Consider the following 16,254-nt stretch of genomic DNA (forward strand, 5'->3'; position numbering starts at 1 on the left):
AGGGAGAGGCCCCCACTGGAGAGTTTTAGAAGTCCAGTGACAGCCCAAACGAGAACCCAAATTTACGTACAACATAAACGCTTTATTAACAATCGCAGATCCATCCCCGTGAGACAAGTGGTCGACCCAGACAGCCTGGACCCTGTAAAGAGACCCAAACATTAGATACTGATGGGGTACCCAGCAACTGATAAAATCCCTGCCCCCAACCCCGGCCTTGCAAATCTCAGTCGATCATTGTACACCCCCCACCCTGAGACCCTCACCCGTGGATTTGGTGAAGCCTTCCTGCTACCAACAAGGGTCTAACGGGTTTGCTGCTTCCCATCCCAGTGCTGCACTCACCAGCCACAAGTTCAGCGCAACCTCCGAGCTTCTCGCTCTGACTCCAAGAGGGTGAGCACGTCGCCCTCACGCACAGGACCTTTCACGTTGCGGATGATGGAGCGGCTCGTGTCGTCCATGAACTCCACGCGCACCTACGGGGCCCACCAGAGGGACGCGAAGTTAGGACAAGTCAGGGATGGGCACCGCGTGGCAGGCAGCAGACTTCAATACAGAGGGCGTGTTGGGGCCAACCCGGAGACACTTAGAGGACTAGGGAACTGCGTCTGGCAGGCAGAGCTGAGCCAGGACAGAAGCCGAAGAAAGTCAAGACGTGGAGAACAAAGTTCTCGAGAGACTAAAACAGTAGGGACAGCTGTAGCTCAGGTCCTGCTCGGGGCGGGGAGCACACTCAGAAGGGCATGGAGCCACAAAGAGCTCGCTGAGACGGCCCAAGAAAGAGGAACGTCGGAACCCGGCGAATGAGGTTGACGGAGCTCAGATGTGGTGGGCAAGGCCCTAGTGAGGGCTCGGACGCTCCGGGAGCCGTTGGGATATAAGGGACTTCTGATCTCAGAGTCCAGCCGGCATGGCAATCATCAGGGCTCAGCCCGGGGCACCCCCACCCGCGCTCGCTCACCTGCGTGCACTGTCCCTGCGAGCCGGTCCTGCCCAGCACCTTGGTGACCTGGCGGAAAGAAACTGGGATCAGACCTGCCTAGCCCTTCCCCCTATCCCATCTTTCTTCCCCCGGGCCCCCAAATCAGGACCCCCACCTCACCCTGGCCAGTTTGATGGGCTGCACACGGCTCGTGTCCATGATGGCGGCGCGGCGGCGGTCGGGCGGAGAGGGGTCACGTGCTCCGAGAAGAGCCTTTATACTACATAGTAGCCCCGCCCACTCCAGCCCTCGCGAGACCTGGAGGGTTTTCCCAGCAGCCCCCACGGTAGAGACGTCACCGGCGCCCTTCAGCGCAGACGGAGGATGGCGTCCGCTACCCGCTTCATCCAGCGGCTGCGGAACTGGGCGTCCGGGGTGCGCGGGGCGAGAAGGCCCGAGTGGGGAGGAGCGGGGGGCTGTGGGTTCAGTGCTCCTCGGACCCGCTCCCGCTAGTCCCCTTCCTCCTGCACCCTTGGGCCTGACGCTCTTAGTGCTGAGATTCTGCTAGACTAGAACCAGTGTCTCAGCCCAGAGCCCCCAACTCCTTCGGCCGACACACCCACCTCCACCCCAGCCCTCGACCCATTCAGGCCTGAGGTCTGCCTAATCCCAGACCTTAGCCCTGTATCTTGTGGCCCAGGCCTTAGCTCTCCTTATCTCCTCCAGGACTCATACCCCTGTACCAAACTGTTCATCTCCGACCTTCCCTTCTCCATCCCTGGGATGCCCCTGCTCCCTCGCCCTCTCCTCTCCTGAGGTGCCCTGCAGGCTGACCTCCTTCCTCTCCTCCCACAGCAAGACTTGCAGGCGAAGTTGCAGCTGCGCTACCAGGAGATCTCCAAGCGGTGAGCAAGCCCCGCTCGCTGCCCATACACCGGCTCTGTCCTGTTATGCTCACGTCAAGAACAAAATCCGTATTCCTTTAGATCCCTGGAGTGCTGGGCCGGAATCCTGCCTCCGGTCCCTGGCAGTCCGTGGAGGCAGAGGTTTGATTTTAACTTACCTGTACTCCGAGCGGGCTGCTCGTGGAACAGTCGGGTTGGGCGTGAATTCAGAGTGGATCGTGTAGCTGTGCAGTCTTTAGTGTGGCCCTGCCAGTTAGTGTTATCACCCCCAAACTACAAATGAAAAGATTTAAGGCTCAGAGAGGATAAGTCATTTGCTTGAAGTCACTTAGAAACTTGAAAATGACAGCTGAGATTTGAACCCAGAAGTATCTTGATTCCAAACTCTTTTATGTCCAAAAATTACTTGATATATACAAGCCCCTGATGCACTCTCAGAGATAACAGCACCAACAAGAAAAGTTATTATTCTTATTCCTTTTGTGGAGCTCAAGTTCTAGGAAGAGAAAAAGGTGGTAGGGAAACAAACGCAACAGGTAAAAAGCATTCTGGAATGCTCTGAATGAATGAATGAATGAATGTCAAAATGAATTAGAATAAGCTGGAGGGTGGCAATCTGATGTCAGGTGGTCAGGAAAGGTCTTTTTTCTGGGATTGACGTGTGAGCTACCTGAAGGAGAAGGAGCCAAAGGGTAATTATTGAAAGAACATTCTGACAGAGGGAACAGTATGCTCCAAGCCTGTTGAGGCTGGACAAAGCCAGAAGGAGGAAGGAGGCCAGGGTGGCTGGAACACAGTGAGGAAAGGAAGAGAGAGCAGTATATAGGAAGTCAGGGGAGCTGGCAAAGGTAAGGCAGCCAGTGAGGATTAGCACAAAAGAAAAAAAAATAGCATTAGAATAACCAAGTTTATGTGAATGCCTGCATGTTGTAACTGATTCCAAATATCAGAAGTTTTGAGTTGCTGCTGTATCTAGGGGTCGTTGGTGCCAGTTGAGGAAAAGGTTTTAAAAAATTTCCAACTTCTTGAGGATAATGGCGCCTCCTAGTGGTGCATGTGGGTCTTTCCAAAGGTCTTTCCACCTTTTTGCTAGGTGGTGGAAAGTGATGGCCACATCCACCAGGGGCCGTCTGGACTCCAGGGGTGAAGCAAATTCTAACTGCCACACAGGATATTGCTTTTTTAATTTTTTTTATTTTTAAGTAATCTCTACACCCAAAATGGGGCTCGAACTCACAACCCCAAGATCAAGAGTCACATGCCCTATGCTCTACCAGCAGACAGCCAGCCGCCCCAGGATATAGCTTTTAATATTAAATTTGTAAACTTCCTTTTTATTCTTATTTCTCATTTAAAAAATTTTTTTTGAGACAGAGAGAGAGAGTATGTGGGCATGAGCAGTGGAGGGGCAGAGAGAGGGAGAGAAACCTAGGCAGGCGCCCCTCTCATTTTTTTTACACAATGGTTATCACTTGTTTTAAGAAAATCATAAGTCCTGGGGCACCTGGGTGGCTCAGTTGGTTGAGTGTCTGACTTCAGCTCGGGTCATGATCTCATGGTTTGTGGGTTCGAGCCCCGCGTTGGGCTCTGTGCTGACAGCTCAGAGCCTGGATCCTGCTTCGGATTCTGTGTCTCCGTCCCTCCCCCACTTGTGCTCTGTCTTTCTCTCTGTCTCTCACAAATAAGTAAATGTAAAAAAAAAGAAAAAAAAAAAGAAAAAAAATTTTAAGACCTGGGGCACCCATGTGGCTCAGTCCATTAAGTGACTCTTGATTTTGGCTCAGGTCATGATGTCACTCTTCATGAGATCAGGCCCCAAGTCAGGCTCTGCACTGACAGCATGGAGCCTGCTTGGGATTCTCTCTCTCCTTCCCTCTGCCCCTCCCCTGCTTGTTTGCTTTCTCTCTCTCTCTCTCTCTCTCTCTCTCTCTCTCTCTCTCTCTCTCTCGATAAATAAGTAAACCAAAAAAAAAAAAGGTTAAGTCCTGGCAAAAGACCAAACAAGTTATTTTAAAACTCCATGATTTTATGATTTCTCCTATCTTTTCTGCCTTTCTCCTCTGCTGCGTTTTCCAGGGAAGCTTCTTTTTTGTTTTGAGGTTAGCATTTCCTTTTCAGGCATGTGGCTTCTTTGTAAATTCACCCCAGGTTTTAGCCCAGCCCAGGACAGAGCTCTATTCACTCACCCACCGTCCCCCCCCGTCCCCCCCACTCCAGCTTTGGCTGTAGCTGTGGCTACCAGGAGGTGGCAGGAAATTCACAGACCTCAGAGGACAAGGTGCTCTTTGAGTAATAAGCCTTGATCCCAGCAGGGTTTTCCAGAGAGTTCCTGAGATGACTGGAAACCCAAGAGTTCTGTAGTCTGGCTTTTGGGACAAAGACCTTCAGAAGAAGCTACGTCTGGGGCTATTGCCCAAACATTTATACACTAGGACCTCAGACCCTGACCCCTTCGTTTCCTGAGCACCGGCAGGCAGAAGAGAGGCCAGATGCAAACTTTGGGCCATGGTGGGGTGGGAAGAGGTCTGGGTGTCCAGTCTGGGCCGCCCCCTTCCCTGGGAAGCTTCAGAAAATGTCCTCTGTATCGGTCACATTTGGGGCATACTTGCCTTCTAGCACCTTCCCATCCATAGCAGAGGTTGCTACCTGCCTTAGGGCCTTGGATCCTCCTTAGCCATACATCCACGACAGTGTGCCAGGGGGATCCCCTGGCCTGTGGCCCAGTGACTGAGGCCCATGCCAGCCTCACCGGGCCATAAGAGTGACTTTCTGCTAGCTTCAGTGCTGATGTTCTTTTCCCTCAGAACTCAGCCTCCTCCCCAGCTCCCTGTGGGCCCCAGCCACAAGCTCTCCAGCAACTACTACTGCACTCGCGATGGCCGCCGGGAAGCTGTGCCACCATCAGTCGTCATGTCCTCGCAGAAGGTACTGGCGTCGGGCAAGCCTGCAGAGAGGTGAGGACCTCACCGCCTTCCTGAAACCAGTCCTTCCTCTTGCTTGTGCTGTTCAAGATGCCCATGTATGGAGCGTGAGCCATGTCAGGAACTGTGCTGCTGGGGCTTTTCACGGGAGAGCTCTTTGAACCGCCCCCCAGCCCAGGGAAGGGGGTAGGGCCTCAGCCAGGGGTGCGATTCCTGCAAAGCACATGAAGCTTCAGGGTCCCTTCAGGTGCTCTGGGAGAAGCCCAGATATTGTTTTTGTAACTGCGTATTTTTTTTTTAATTGAGGCATAATTGGCATATAACATTATATTGTTTTTGTAATTTTGTATTTTGTTACAACTGAGGCATAATTGAAATCTGCGCACAGGGTACAACATGAAGATCTGATACTTGTGTACGTTTGAAATGAGCGCCACAGTAAGTCTGGTTACCATCCGTCACCTCACGTAGTTACACGTTTTTTTTCTTGTGATGAGAACTTTCAAGAGCCACTCTCTTAGCGGCTTTCAAATATGCGATCTAGTGTTATTAACTAAAGTCACCATGCGGTACATCACATCCCCGGGACTTACTTTATAATGGGAAGTTTGTACCTTTTGAGCCCCCTTTACGCATTTCTTTTTTTATTAAAAAAAAATTTTTTTTTTTAATGTTTATTTATTTTTGAGAGAGACAGAGACAGGATGCGAGTGGGTTAGGGGCAGAGAGAGAAGGAGACAGAATCTGAGGCAGGCTCCAGGCTCCGAGCTGTCAGCACAGAGCCCAACGCGGGGCTCAAACCCATGAACCGTGAGATCATGACCTGAGCTGAAGTCGGACGCTCAACCCACTGAGCCACCCAGGTGCCCTCGCTTTACGCATTTCATCCCCACCCCCCCACCTGCCTGCTGCCTCTGGTGACCACCAATCTGTTCTTTTTATCTATCTTTTTTCATTTTTTTGTTTTGTTTTTAGATTCCGCACATAAGTGACATCCTATAGTACTTGTCTTTCTCTGACATATTTCACTTAGCAGAGTACTCTCAGAGTCCATCCATATTGTTGCAAATGGAGACATTCATTTTTATGGCTGAATGGTATTCCACTCTGTGTATATGCGTGTGTGCGTATGTATACGTATATATGCACACACACCATATTTTCTTCATACCCTTCTTAAAGAATTATGTAAATTTCAGGCCCCTTAAAACTCAGCTTTGTCCCTGGCCTCAGGCGCCTTCTCTTAAATAAATGGGGCCATAATATCTACTGTAGGGAATTTATTTTAGTCCATTCGGGTGGCTATGACAATATCAAAGAGTGGGGTGGCTTATAAACAACAGAAACTTAGGTTTCTCATAGTTCTGGAGGCTGGGAAGTCCGAGATCAAGGTGCTCGTAGATTCCATGTCTGGTGAGGGTATCTTCCTGGCTCATAGATGGCATTTTCTTGGTATGTCCTCACATGGTCGAAGGGGTAATGGGTGTCTAGGGTCTCTTACAAGGGTGCTAACTCCATTCATGAGAGCTCCTCCCTTATGACCTAGTCACCTCTCAAGTGCTCTACCTCCAAAGGCCATCACACCGAAGGCGGGGATTTCAATATATGAATTTGGGAGAAACAAAACATTCAATTTGTAGCAGAGTTATTATGAGGATTAATTTCCATAGTTAACATTTGTAAGGTTTTAGGATGGAGTCAATGCCCTGCCTGCCTACTAATCACAAGTTGGGCGGTGATGGCCCTGTTGCAGAAGAGGAAATTGAGGCACAGAGAGGCCAGTTGACCTGCCTGAGTCACACAGCCAGTGGGTAGCAGAAGCAGGATTTCAAGGCAGTTTGCCCAGACCCTCAGTGCTGTCTGGTCTCTACAGCCAATTCACTGTGTTGTCTGAAGCCAACCCTTCATGCCTTCTTGAGCCTCATTTTCTTCATCTATAAAATGGGGATGGTGGGCTTGCAGTATGACAAGGTCTGGAAGGTGACGAGGCCAGGACGGGCCTGCTGTATAGTTAGAACTCAGTGAATGGCCTGGGTCGTGGTCCTTATTATCTTCTGATTCCCCGGAGTCCCGCACCAGACTGTGGCAAACCACCCTATTCCCCCCATACCTCCTCACCTGCCCCTGGGATGCCTGCATCTCCTAGGGAGGCTGATTCTGCCTCTTCTACCTCCTTCAGGCTCCTGGGAGGCTGGGCGGCCCTGGAATCCCTGCTCCTGGGAGGCTCATCCACGACAGCCTGCCTGCCTGCCTGCCTCCTCTCCCTTTTTGCTTACCGTGTGTGCAAGCCTCCCAGTCCTAGGCACCAGGGGCTTGGGTCGGGAGGCACTTGCCTTGGAGTTGTTGCCACAGTGTCTCCTTAGGGCTCACTCTGGGGCAGACGGGGTATTTTTAAAATAAAATTTTTTTTTTAATGTTTATTTATTTTTGAAGGAGAGAGAGAGAGACACAGTGTGTGTGGGGGGGGTGGGTGCAGAGAGAGAGAGAGAGAGGGAGACACTCCGAAGGAGGCTCCAGGCTCCAAGCCTTCAGCACAGAGCCCGAGTGGGTCTCGAACTCACGGACTGTGAGATCATGACCTGAGCTGCAGTCGGACGCTCAACCGACTGAGCCACCCAGGCGCCCCTGGATGGGGTAGTTTTTAATTTTTTTTTTTTCAACGTTTATTTATTTTTGGGACAGAGAGAGACAGAGCATGAACGGGGCAGGGGCAGAGAGAGAGGGAGACACAGAATCGGAAACAGGCTCCAGGCTCTGAGCCATCAGCCCAGAGCCCGACGCGGGGCTCGAACTCACGGACCGCGAGATCGTGACCTGGCTGAAGTCGGACGCTTAACCGACTGCGCCACCCAGGCGCCCCTGGATGGGGTAGTTTTTAATCGCCCTTGACCCTCAGCCCCATCGGACTGCGGCCAGGGCCTGGTCTTAGCGCTGTGCTGGGGCATGTGCAGTGCCTGCCGTGGAGCAAGGGTGCAGTGCCCGAGGGAGGAAAGAGCAGTGGGCACGCGGCACCTGATCGCCTGACCCTTTACCAGTGTCCTGTTTGGGGGCAACCGGAATGGGGTGCTCATCCACCCTGGGGCCGCGGGTGGGAAGGGGTGCTGGGGAAGGAGCCCAGCTATTCAGGGCTGGCTTTGAGCTCAGGAGCCAGGGCAGGCCGACGGGGGGTTCACACGGGGCTTGGGCAGGAAGGGGGCTGGCCAGTTCCCAGCAAGGGTTGGCTGACGTTTTGGGGGACCCCAGTGAAGGAGTTTGGGTCTCTGGAGCACCCTCACTCTGGCCTCAGACCCACAGTCTCGGCAGGCATGTTCCCGCTGGGCGCAGATGTGAGCTACCCTAAATCCATGCGCGCTGCTCTGTGGAGACCCGACCCTAACCCAAATCCGTTTTCCTCTCCAGCTCACCTGCCGCTGCCACTGAGAAGAAGGCCGTGTCGCCGGCTCCTCCCATAAAGAGGTGGGAGCTGTCCAAGGACCAGCCTTACCTGTGACTGCACCCTGGGGCACCCGGCTCGGCCCTCAGGGCCACCTGAGGGCTTCCCCTCCTTGTATTCCCTCTGGGGAGACCGGACCTAATTTATGACAAATACACCCTGCTCTCCGGTGTCACTTCTGTTTTTACTTTCGAAGCTACACACGGCTTCTGTGGATTTCCCAGTGAAGCTGGTGCTGAATCTCTGAACTCTGTCAGCACTCCAGGAGCAGGGGCGGGATGGTGGTTCTTGAGCTTCGGGGTAACACGCCGTCGCCGGGCACAGGTCAGATGACACGGGGTCCAGGGGCAGGGCATCTAGAGTTGTCACCATCCCTTCCCTGAAGGCCTGGCTAACATAGCAGTGGGGTGGGTTCCAGGGCCTCTGGGTGTTTGGGAGGCACCGACTGAGGGACAGCGAGACCGAGCACAAACTCGCCATTAAGTGCGTCAAGAGCTCCCGCAGCAGTTGCTTCTGGGGCCACGGGCCAGTACCCTCCCACCGCACGCCCCCTTCTGACCTTGACCGCCTTGCAGCTCCTGGGGTGGCAGAGAACAGCCGGGCAACTCACAGGAAGGCTTGACTGGGGGCAGGCGAGGAGAGGCCTCCCCAAGCCAGAAACCCTGTCTGCACAGGCCCTGGGGAGGGAGGTGGAGTCAGCCTAGGGGAAGAAGGGGGGGGGTTGGTTCTAAGAGGAATGAGCAGTTGTGTGGAAGCCAGAAAAGAAGTAGCCCAAGTCCGGCTGCCCTGTGGAAGAACCCCACAACCCTTCCGTAGGGTAAGATCGGGTTGTTGAGAATGCCGTGTTCTCTGGAAGCATAGAGCAAGGCAGGGAAGGGGAACCGTCCCAGGCAGGAGGTATGTAGGGAGCCCCAGCGTGGACGATGCAAATGATAAATGCTCGAGGGGAGAAAACTGTGGCTGAAGCCAGGGAAGGCTTTCTAGAGGAGGTGGGATTCTAATTGGAGCAAAGGGGGAGTCCGATTCAGGAAGAAGATCAGGAAGGAGAGGAAGGCTGGGCAGTGTGTCCCAAGGCCACTGGGTAGGCAGCCCTGAGGGCTTCCACAGAGGCAGGCTTTTAGGACACAGACTTGAAGTTTGGCAAGGGAGTGGGGGTGGGAAAGAAGCCTGACACCTCACCTTCCTGCCTGCTAGGTGCTGTCGTAAATGCTATCTGATCTCAGCTCCTTCCTGGAGCTCTCCTGTGAGGTCATCGCTGTTGCCATACTCCCTGGACAGAAAAATAGCAACGGAAGGACCAGGAACTCGCTCAGGCTCACTGAACTCTGGCTTGAACCTGACAGGAGTCTGTGCTCAGCTGCTACAAATGGATGGCTTCTTCAGCTGTTATCCCTGCACCCCGGAGCCCTCTGGCCAGGAAGCCGAGCCTCTACTCTGGGGAATCTGGGAGGTTTTAAAACAACGACAACAAAAAACCCCAACATATGTTACACCCTCCAAAAGCAGCTAAAACCTTCAACATTTTCTCATACTGAATCATGCCAACAACCCGCAGAGCCCCTTGTAGGAAAATCTGGATGCTTTAGTGTTGCTTCATGGGAAACGGGGGGGAGGGGGGAGGGGTAAATGCTTGCACCCCTGTCAACGCTGAGGTTCTGCTGGCAGTCCAACATGTTGCTTCTCCTGAAGGCAGAGCTGTAGATAAAATATTTATTTTCAAGACAACACAGCAGCTGATTGGATAGGAAGCCGGCAGACGGTTTGTATTTTCTGTGCCTTCTGGGTGAGCATGACCAGAGATAGCCCCAGGGCTGCCTTTGCGGATCTTGTTCCGGAAGAACCCCCCCCCCCCCCCCCCCCCGCCACCTCTGGAGGAGGTGGGCTATGAAGACCGAATGAAGCGTGGTGGCCGTGAGTGAGCGTCTGGCCTAAGTGATCTTGGTGGCCATCTCTGTGGTTCCCAGAGTCAGCTCAGCGGGAGTGACCTCCCAGTAGGCACAGGTGACCTGGTTTTCAATTGTGAGCTCAGGTTCATACACTTACCCTATCCCTTCCTGAGTTCTCACCCTATCTGGTCCCCCGCCTCACCGCGGAGTCCGTGCCTTTACAGGGACATCCAGGTGCGAGGACAGGACCCATGATAGAAGCCGGGCACTGGAAGCGTTTTTTTTTTTCATTTATTCACGAGATATTTAAGAGCCTACTATTGTGGCAGACCCTTCTAGGCACTAAGGATACAGCGAGCAACCCAGCATTCCAGTCCTACCGCTGACTTAGTAGTTGCCAGACCCTAAACTAGAGTATAGAAAGGCAGGAGGGAGAGGCTGCCATATTAAGTATGATAATTGCACAGTCACATTTGCTGTAGGATGCATGAGAAACATTTAATGTTGAGTAGACCCGACAAGTTCCTTTACATCCCCATTAGCTTTTAACTTCGAATGGACCCAACACCTTTCGACATACCTTGTCACTGAGAAAAGTGTGTTAGAGCCTCAAATCGTGGGTGTCCCCATATTCGGACATTTACGGTGATCTTAGCCGCGGGCGCCGCGAGGACCTGGGGGCGTGGGCCCCGCCCCCGTCCGCTGCGCGCGTGCGCTGGGATAAAAGCGAGGCCGGCCCGCGCGCGGCTAGTGCCAGGGCAGGGGCGGTGCGGCGAGCGGCTGCATGGCGCGGGGCGGAGCCCGGCGGACAGCGGCCCTGGGCCTGGTGCTGCGGCTGCTGCTCGGCTTCGGACTGGGCCTGGAGGCCGCCCCGACCCCAGTCCCGATCCCGTTCTTGGCCCACAGCCCAGGTGAGAGCTCTGCGCCGCCCGCGCGCGTGCCCCTCGGCGGTCCGACCCCACCCCGCGCGCCGGCGGCTCCTCGCCATTGGCTGTTTCGCTGGTCTGTCCCGGACACTCCCCCGGCACGTGGCTCGGGACTCCAGTGTGCCGTGAACCTGGCCTTTGAGAGCCAGCCGTCCCCAGCTGGGGACCCTCGCCTGGGTGGCTCTGCCTGCCTTTAACTACTCTGTTTCTACCCTGCCCACACCCCACTCCTGCTCGGCTTTGTCGGACCCCTTTGTCACCTCCAAGCCGACCTTCAGCCCAGCGTGGGCAGGAAGGCTTGTTGCAGGCTCTGGTTGTCCGACCTCTAGCCGTGCGTAGCCGGTCACCTGGCGCCTCTGGGAGCGGCTGCGCCTCCTAAATCCTCGCCAGACCCTGAGGCCATGTGGCTGAGTTTCCTGGGCCACCAGGCCCCCACTCTCCCCCATCTCTGCACCTTCCTCTTCTGGCCTTAGAGAAGGAAAGGTTTTCCTCCCTCCCTGTCACCCCCAGGCCCCTGGACACATGCGCCTGGGCCTAAGTGATCTTGGTGGCCCTCTCTGAGGTTCCCAGAGTCAGTTTGGCGGGGAGTGACCTTACCGTAGGCACAGGTGACCCTGGCTTTCAGCCTTGAGCGCAGATTCACACACTTAACCCATTCCTACCTGAGCTCTCACCTTATCTGTCCCCCGCCTCACCGAGGAGTCCCTACCTTTATAGGCTAAATCTTCCTGGTTCCTTTAAGGAGGCAGGACTCCCCTTAACCAAGTTCCAAACCCCACAACAAGTGGTTTCCTCTCCTCAGGACACTGAAGTGGGAACTCCTAGCAAACCCCTTTTACAGGGGAGGAAACTGAGTCACTGGTCGTTTCCCCCCCTGTCTGACCCCACGAGGCCTGGTCTGCTGTGCTCTGCCTCCCATTTTCCAGGAAGGCCAAACACTCCAGGGAGGGAGGTGGGGGGTTGGCAGGGCCGAGAGCCGGGCCTGGAAAGGGAGCCTCGCCCAGGGGCTGCCAGACCCCCAGGGGCAGGGAAGGAAGCTGGCTCCAGGTTGGCCACAGCTCTTCCGGGCTCCACCACGCTTGGGGACTGTGTAGGCCACAGGTACCTTTGGGCCTGGAGGCCTGTGGAGCACTGGGTTTGGAGGCTGAGGCCCGTGAGTAAAGGTAGGGTTGGCAAGAAGGGCAGGATCGAATGGGGTGGGACCAGGCTGGGTCCAGGCCAGGTTATTTGTCACCTGCCCTACTGCACCTGGGAGGGGAGCCTTCAAGGCCATTCCCTTCCTCTGTCACTCAGACTCCCTCCTGCTGGCCCTGGCTCCAGGCCCTTCTGTGCTGCTCCAGCAGGTCAGCATTCAGCCTGAGCCTCACTGCTTAGGGTCCCGGAAGGCCCAGATCTCGTCCGGACTCAGCCTGGACCCTTGTGTGACCTGTATCCACTTATTGTCAGCTGCTGCCCTGGACTTGCGGTCACAAGGTCCTGGCCCTGATCTCCACTGAGCGTCCTTACCATCTGTGTGGACACCAGTTTGAGCACAGTTGTTCTAAGAGGCAGGTAGAGCTTCAGGCATCCGAGAGTCTCATGAAACCCCTCCCAGGAAAGCAGCTGAGATCTAAAGGTTGGGGAGGAATCACCAGTTGCAAAGTGGGGGCAGGAAAGGGTGCACTGGACCAAGGAACAGCACAGGCAAAGGCCGGGAGGGGGAAACAAGCCAGGCGTCTTGGAGGACCTCGGGAAGGCCAGGACAGAGGGTGCTGGATGAGGAAGAAGAATGAGGGTGAGGTCCAGGAAGCATTTTGTGCCGGGCCAGGCACTGGGGCCACACGGGAAAAATAGTGATTCGGTGCAAGAGGGTCAGGGGACCAGGGCACGATTTTGAGCAGAGGGGAGGCAAAGGTGGGTGATGGAATGATGGGCTTCTGTGAGGTCTCCAGTGTCCCGAGGGGGGGGGGGCTGGCTAGGAGGTGGCACATTTCAGATGGGGAAAGTGGTCGGATCCGGGCAGAATTTAGGAGGTGAGTGGATAGGCCCTGGTGATGAAGCAGGTCCTCTGCCCAGGGCCTCAGTTTCCCCTGTGCTGAGTAGGTGGGATACAACCTGCCCTGCTGACCCTGACCATGGGGGGTCACAGATGGCCCCTACCCGAGCCTGTTTAACCATGGATCTTGGAGACACGCCTGGTAGACTCTTGGATCAGGGAGACCTGGGCTCAGACCTCGAAGCTGCCACCAGCTCGGCAGCCTGGGACCTTATCTCTCCTGGGTGTCTTCTGCACCATGGGGGGGGAGGGCAGTAGGACCTTTCCTGTGAACTGCTCCGGTGCAAGCCTCACACGTAGTAGGTCCTCAGCAAACGGTGGCCACCAGGGGCATTCCAGCGCCCTGGGACCTGGCCGGTCTCCTGGTGGTCAGTCTGTAACGTTGTGTCCCTGGCAGAGGCCAAGACTCGGGCCTCCCAGACCTCACTTGTGTGCGTCTTGCAGGCTCGTGCCCGCCCACCAATTTCCAGTGCCGCACCAGTGGCTTCTGCGTGCCCCTCCCTCTGCGTTGCGACGGCGACAAGGACTGTCCGGATGGCAGCGATGAGGAGGAGTGTGGTGAGTCGCAGCGCCCCTGGGGGCGGGGCTTGAGGGGGCGGAGCCGCAGGGAGGGGAGGTGCTTGTGGGAGGGGCGGGGCTTTCAGGCTGGCACGATGGGGCGGGGCCCGAGGGTGGACAGGGCTTACAGGGTCGCTGGCTTGAGAAGAGGTGGGTTTCATGGGAGGTGGGCTTAGTGGGGCCTTGGGAGGAGGGGCTTGCAGGGAGGCCGGTCCTTGGAAGGCGAAGCGAACAGGGAGACATCTTCAGGGTGGGTGGGTTTTACAGGGCCGCCTGTTCCTGGAAGGCAGGGCTCACCGGAGGCCGGGTGGAGGAGAGTACCCCAGCTCTCTCGGGTGGGTGTTTGGGACCTGACTGACCCTGCACCTCAGGCATCAAGCCTTGCGCCCGGGACGGACAGTGCCTGCCGCCCACCGGCAGCCCCTGCCCCTGTGACAGCATCGATGACTGCCCAGATGGCCTCGACCACACCGTTCACAACTGCAGTCGCCAGCCCTGCCCGGCCGGGAGCTTCGCTGCCTGTGGGGCGGTGCCTGCATCCCCCGCACCTGGCTCTGCGACGGCCATCCCGACTGCCCTGCCTCCAGCGACGAGCTTGGCTGTGGTGGGTGCCCTGCGACCCCAGCGTGCCTGCGGGGGTGGGGAGGGCCGGGCGTTAGATAAGGACACCTTCCGGCGGGTGACCAGGCTTGGGGTGTGGACACTCGGGTCTTCCCCGCGCCTGCACCTCCATGGGGGCAGCGGTGCTCACTGACCTTACTCATTCTGGGTTGGGAGATGATGCGCCCCAAGGTCCCTCCAGGCATTTGGGACACGTGTAGTCCCTCCCTGCCCCTCATGCCCTCAGCGCCGACTCCCCAGCTACTGAATGCCTGGACTTCTTGCAGGAACCGAGATGCCCCAGGAAGGGAATGCCACGGCCATGGGGACCCCTGTGGCCCCGGGCACTGTCACCGATCTTGGGAATGCCACCACCACCTCGTTTGGGGACCAGGACTCAGTCCAGTCTGGAAACCGAAGTGCTTGTGGGGTTATTGCCGCAGCCGGTAGGAAGACCGGGCCCTCCCGCTCCTGGGGGCAAGGGAAGGCTTGGGGGAAGGGACGGGCTGGGCCGCAGACCCCCCTTCCCTGTGTGGGGGCTGTCACTGACTCCTGTCCGTCTGCCCCCCACAGTGGTGCTGAGCGCAGGTCTGGCTGCCATCTCCCTGTTCGTGTTGTCCCGGCTCTGGGCCCGGGGGCGCCTGAACCAGCTGGGGCTGCTGATGGTCGTGAAGGAGTCCCTGCTGCTGTCGGAGAGGAAGAGCTCGCTGCTCTGAGGACGAGCTGCTGCCACCACGTCTCCCGGGCCCTGGGCACGGCCACTGCGGCCACATCAGCCCTCGGACGTGGCTTCTTCTGGCCATGCAGCACCGTGGACCTGAGCTCCTGCAGATGTGGCCCTGGAGGTCACGGGCACCTGGACCCTCGCCCCAGATGCAGGAAGCCTGGTCCGGGAGCACGTCACAGCCGGAACCGAGGGGCTGGCCCCAAGCTGCTCCGGGGGATGGCCCCAACTAGACACTCCTGCTGCCTCTGTTTGAGGGTGGTGATTAAAGTTACTTCACATCCTCCGCCTGCCTCTGGGCTTCTGTCTCCCTCTGCCCGGGCAGCTCCGTTACAGCCCCTACTCCACAGTGGAGTGTCCTGAGAGGGTGGGACTCGGGGACCCAGCCCTGGGTGCCCCCTCGGCCGCTCTGCCTCTGGCTTTCTGGGATCCAGAGCAGGTGGCAATGGGGCTGGGGCAGCCGGGTGGTCTGCATCACCCGCAGGCTGCCGCACAGAGGAGCGGGGCTTAGGCAGGGCCTCCGGGAGTCCTGGGGGACCGCCATCCATCATGGCTTCTTCCTCCTGGAGGTGTAAGCTGGGCACCTCAGGGTTGGTCTGGGCTCCACTCAGTTTTAAAATGTAGGAATGTGTGTGAGTAGGGGAGGGGCAGAGAGGGGGAGAGAGAGAATCCCAAGCAGGCTCCGTATTGTCGGCACAGAGTCCGATGTGGGTGTTGAACCCACAAACTGTAAGATCATGACCTGAGCTGAAACCAAGAGTGGGGTGCTTAACCATCTGAGCCACCCAGGTGCCCCAAGAGCGTAGGTTTTATTATCGTGCAGGTATGGTGCGGCCGACGGAACAGGAGACTGCCCTTGAAAAGATGAACGGTTCCCAAAAGGAGGCGGAACACCAGGGCCGCACGGGGAAGGAGGCCTCAGCGTCCCGAGGGAGCTGGAGGAGACTGTGGGCAAGAACCTTTATTGTGGCTCCCTTGGGCAGGGGTGGGTGAGGCGAGGTAAGCAGGCCTGGGATTGGCTAGTTTGAGTAATGTCAGCGGGCTCTGGGGTAGGTGCTGTCTGTCACGCAGGTCCCAGGCTATTGGCAGTGATGCCATGGGCTAGGAACGCCTGCGGCAGCCGCCTGGGGGGCCCGTGCTGTGCCCCATGAGCCCCCACAGGCATTTGCCGTCCGCAGCCAGTGCTGTCGCTGGGCCGGCCCTCGTGGCTCGCCTTATGATCGCAGGGCACACTTCAGCAAAGACTCTCCGGGAACTTTGAGGAAAGGGGGGTGATGACTCAAGTCCTGGAGGGAACGCGGGCCCACACAGCGAGATCACGGGTAAAGAGAGAGTGTGGAC

The 16,254-nt window shown here is 56.6% G+C and overlaps 2 protein-coding genes and 1 long non-coding RNA gene across 5 annotated transcripts; 2 read left to right on the forward strand and 1 right to left on the reverse strand.

The window, feature by feature from the left end:
* Positions 1 to 61: 61 nt before the first annotated feature.
* RPS28 lies at positions 62 to 1,217 on the reverse strand. Its single transcript, XR_439644.5, has 4 exons — positions 1,106 to 1,217; positions 965 to 1,012; positions 346 to 479; positions 62 to 142 (listed from the first exon to the last, which is right to left on the reverse strand). It is a non-coding gene; the product is annotated as a ribosomal protein S28 (long non-coding RNA).
* NDUFA7 (NADH:ubiquinone oxidoreductase subunit A7) lies at positions 1,131 to 8,359 on the forward strand. Of its 3 annotated transcripts, XM_003981785.4 has the most exons (4): positions 1,211 to 1,360; positions 1,781 to 1,830; positions 4,635 to 4,784; positions 8,151 to 8,359. In XM_003981785.4, exons 1-4 carry the CDS (start codon positions 1,310 to 1,312, stop codon positions 8,239 to 8,241), a joined length of 342 nt encoding a protein of 113 aa, XP_003981834.1. In that variant the 5' UTR covers positions 1,211 to 1,309; the 3' UTR covers positions 8,242 to 8,359. The 3 variants fall into 3 exon arrangements, with proteins under 3 accessions (XP_044900929.1, XP_044900931.1, XP_003981834.1); XM_045044994.1 differs by lacking the exon at positions 4,635 to 4,784 and having other exon boundaries at positions 1,131 to 1,360; positions 1,652 to 1,830; XM_045044996.1 differs by lacking the exon at positions 4,635 to 4,784 and having other exon boundaries at positions 1,131 to 1,360.
* A 2,429-nt stretch (positions 8,360 to 10,788) lies between these two features.
* Positions 10,789 to 15,057, forward strand: CD320 (CD320 molecule). Its single transcript, XM_019824900.3, is given in 6 exon segments — positions 10,789 to 10,981; positions 13,476 to 13,589; positions 13,961 to 14,095; positions 14,098 to 14,193; positions 14,477 to 14,635; positions 14,763 to 15,057. Coding segments are annotated over 6 exon segments (774 nt in total). The 5' UTR covers positions 10,789 to 10,854; the 3' UTR covers positions 14,906 to 15,057.
* The last annotated feature ends 1,197 nt before the right edge of the window (positions 15,058 to 16,254 follow it).

The sequence above is a fragment of the Felis catus genome, chromosome A2, assembly GCF_018350175.1.
Source record: "Felis catus isolate Fca126 chromosome A2, F.catus_Fca126_mat1.0, whole genome shotgun sequence".
In the NCBI taxonomy this organism is placed as follows: Eukaryota; Metazoa; Chordata; class Mammalia; order Carnivora; family Felidae; genus Felis; species Felis catus.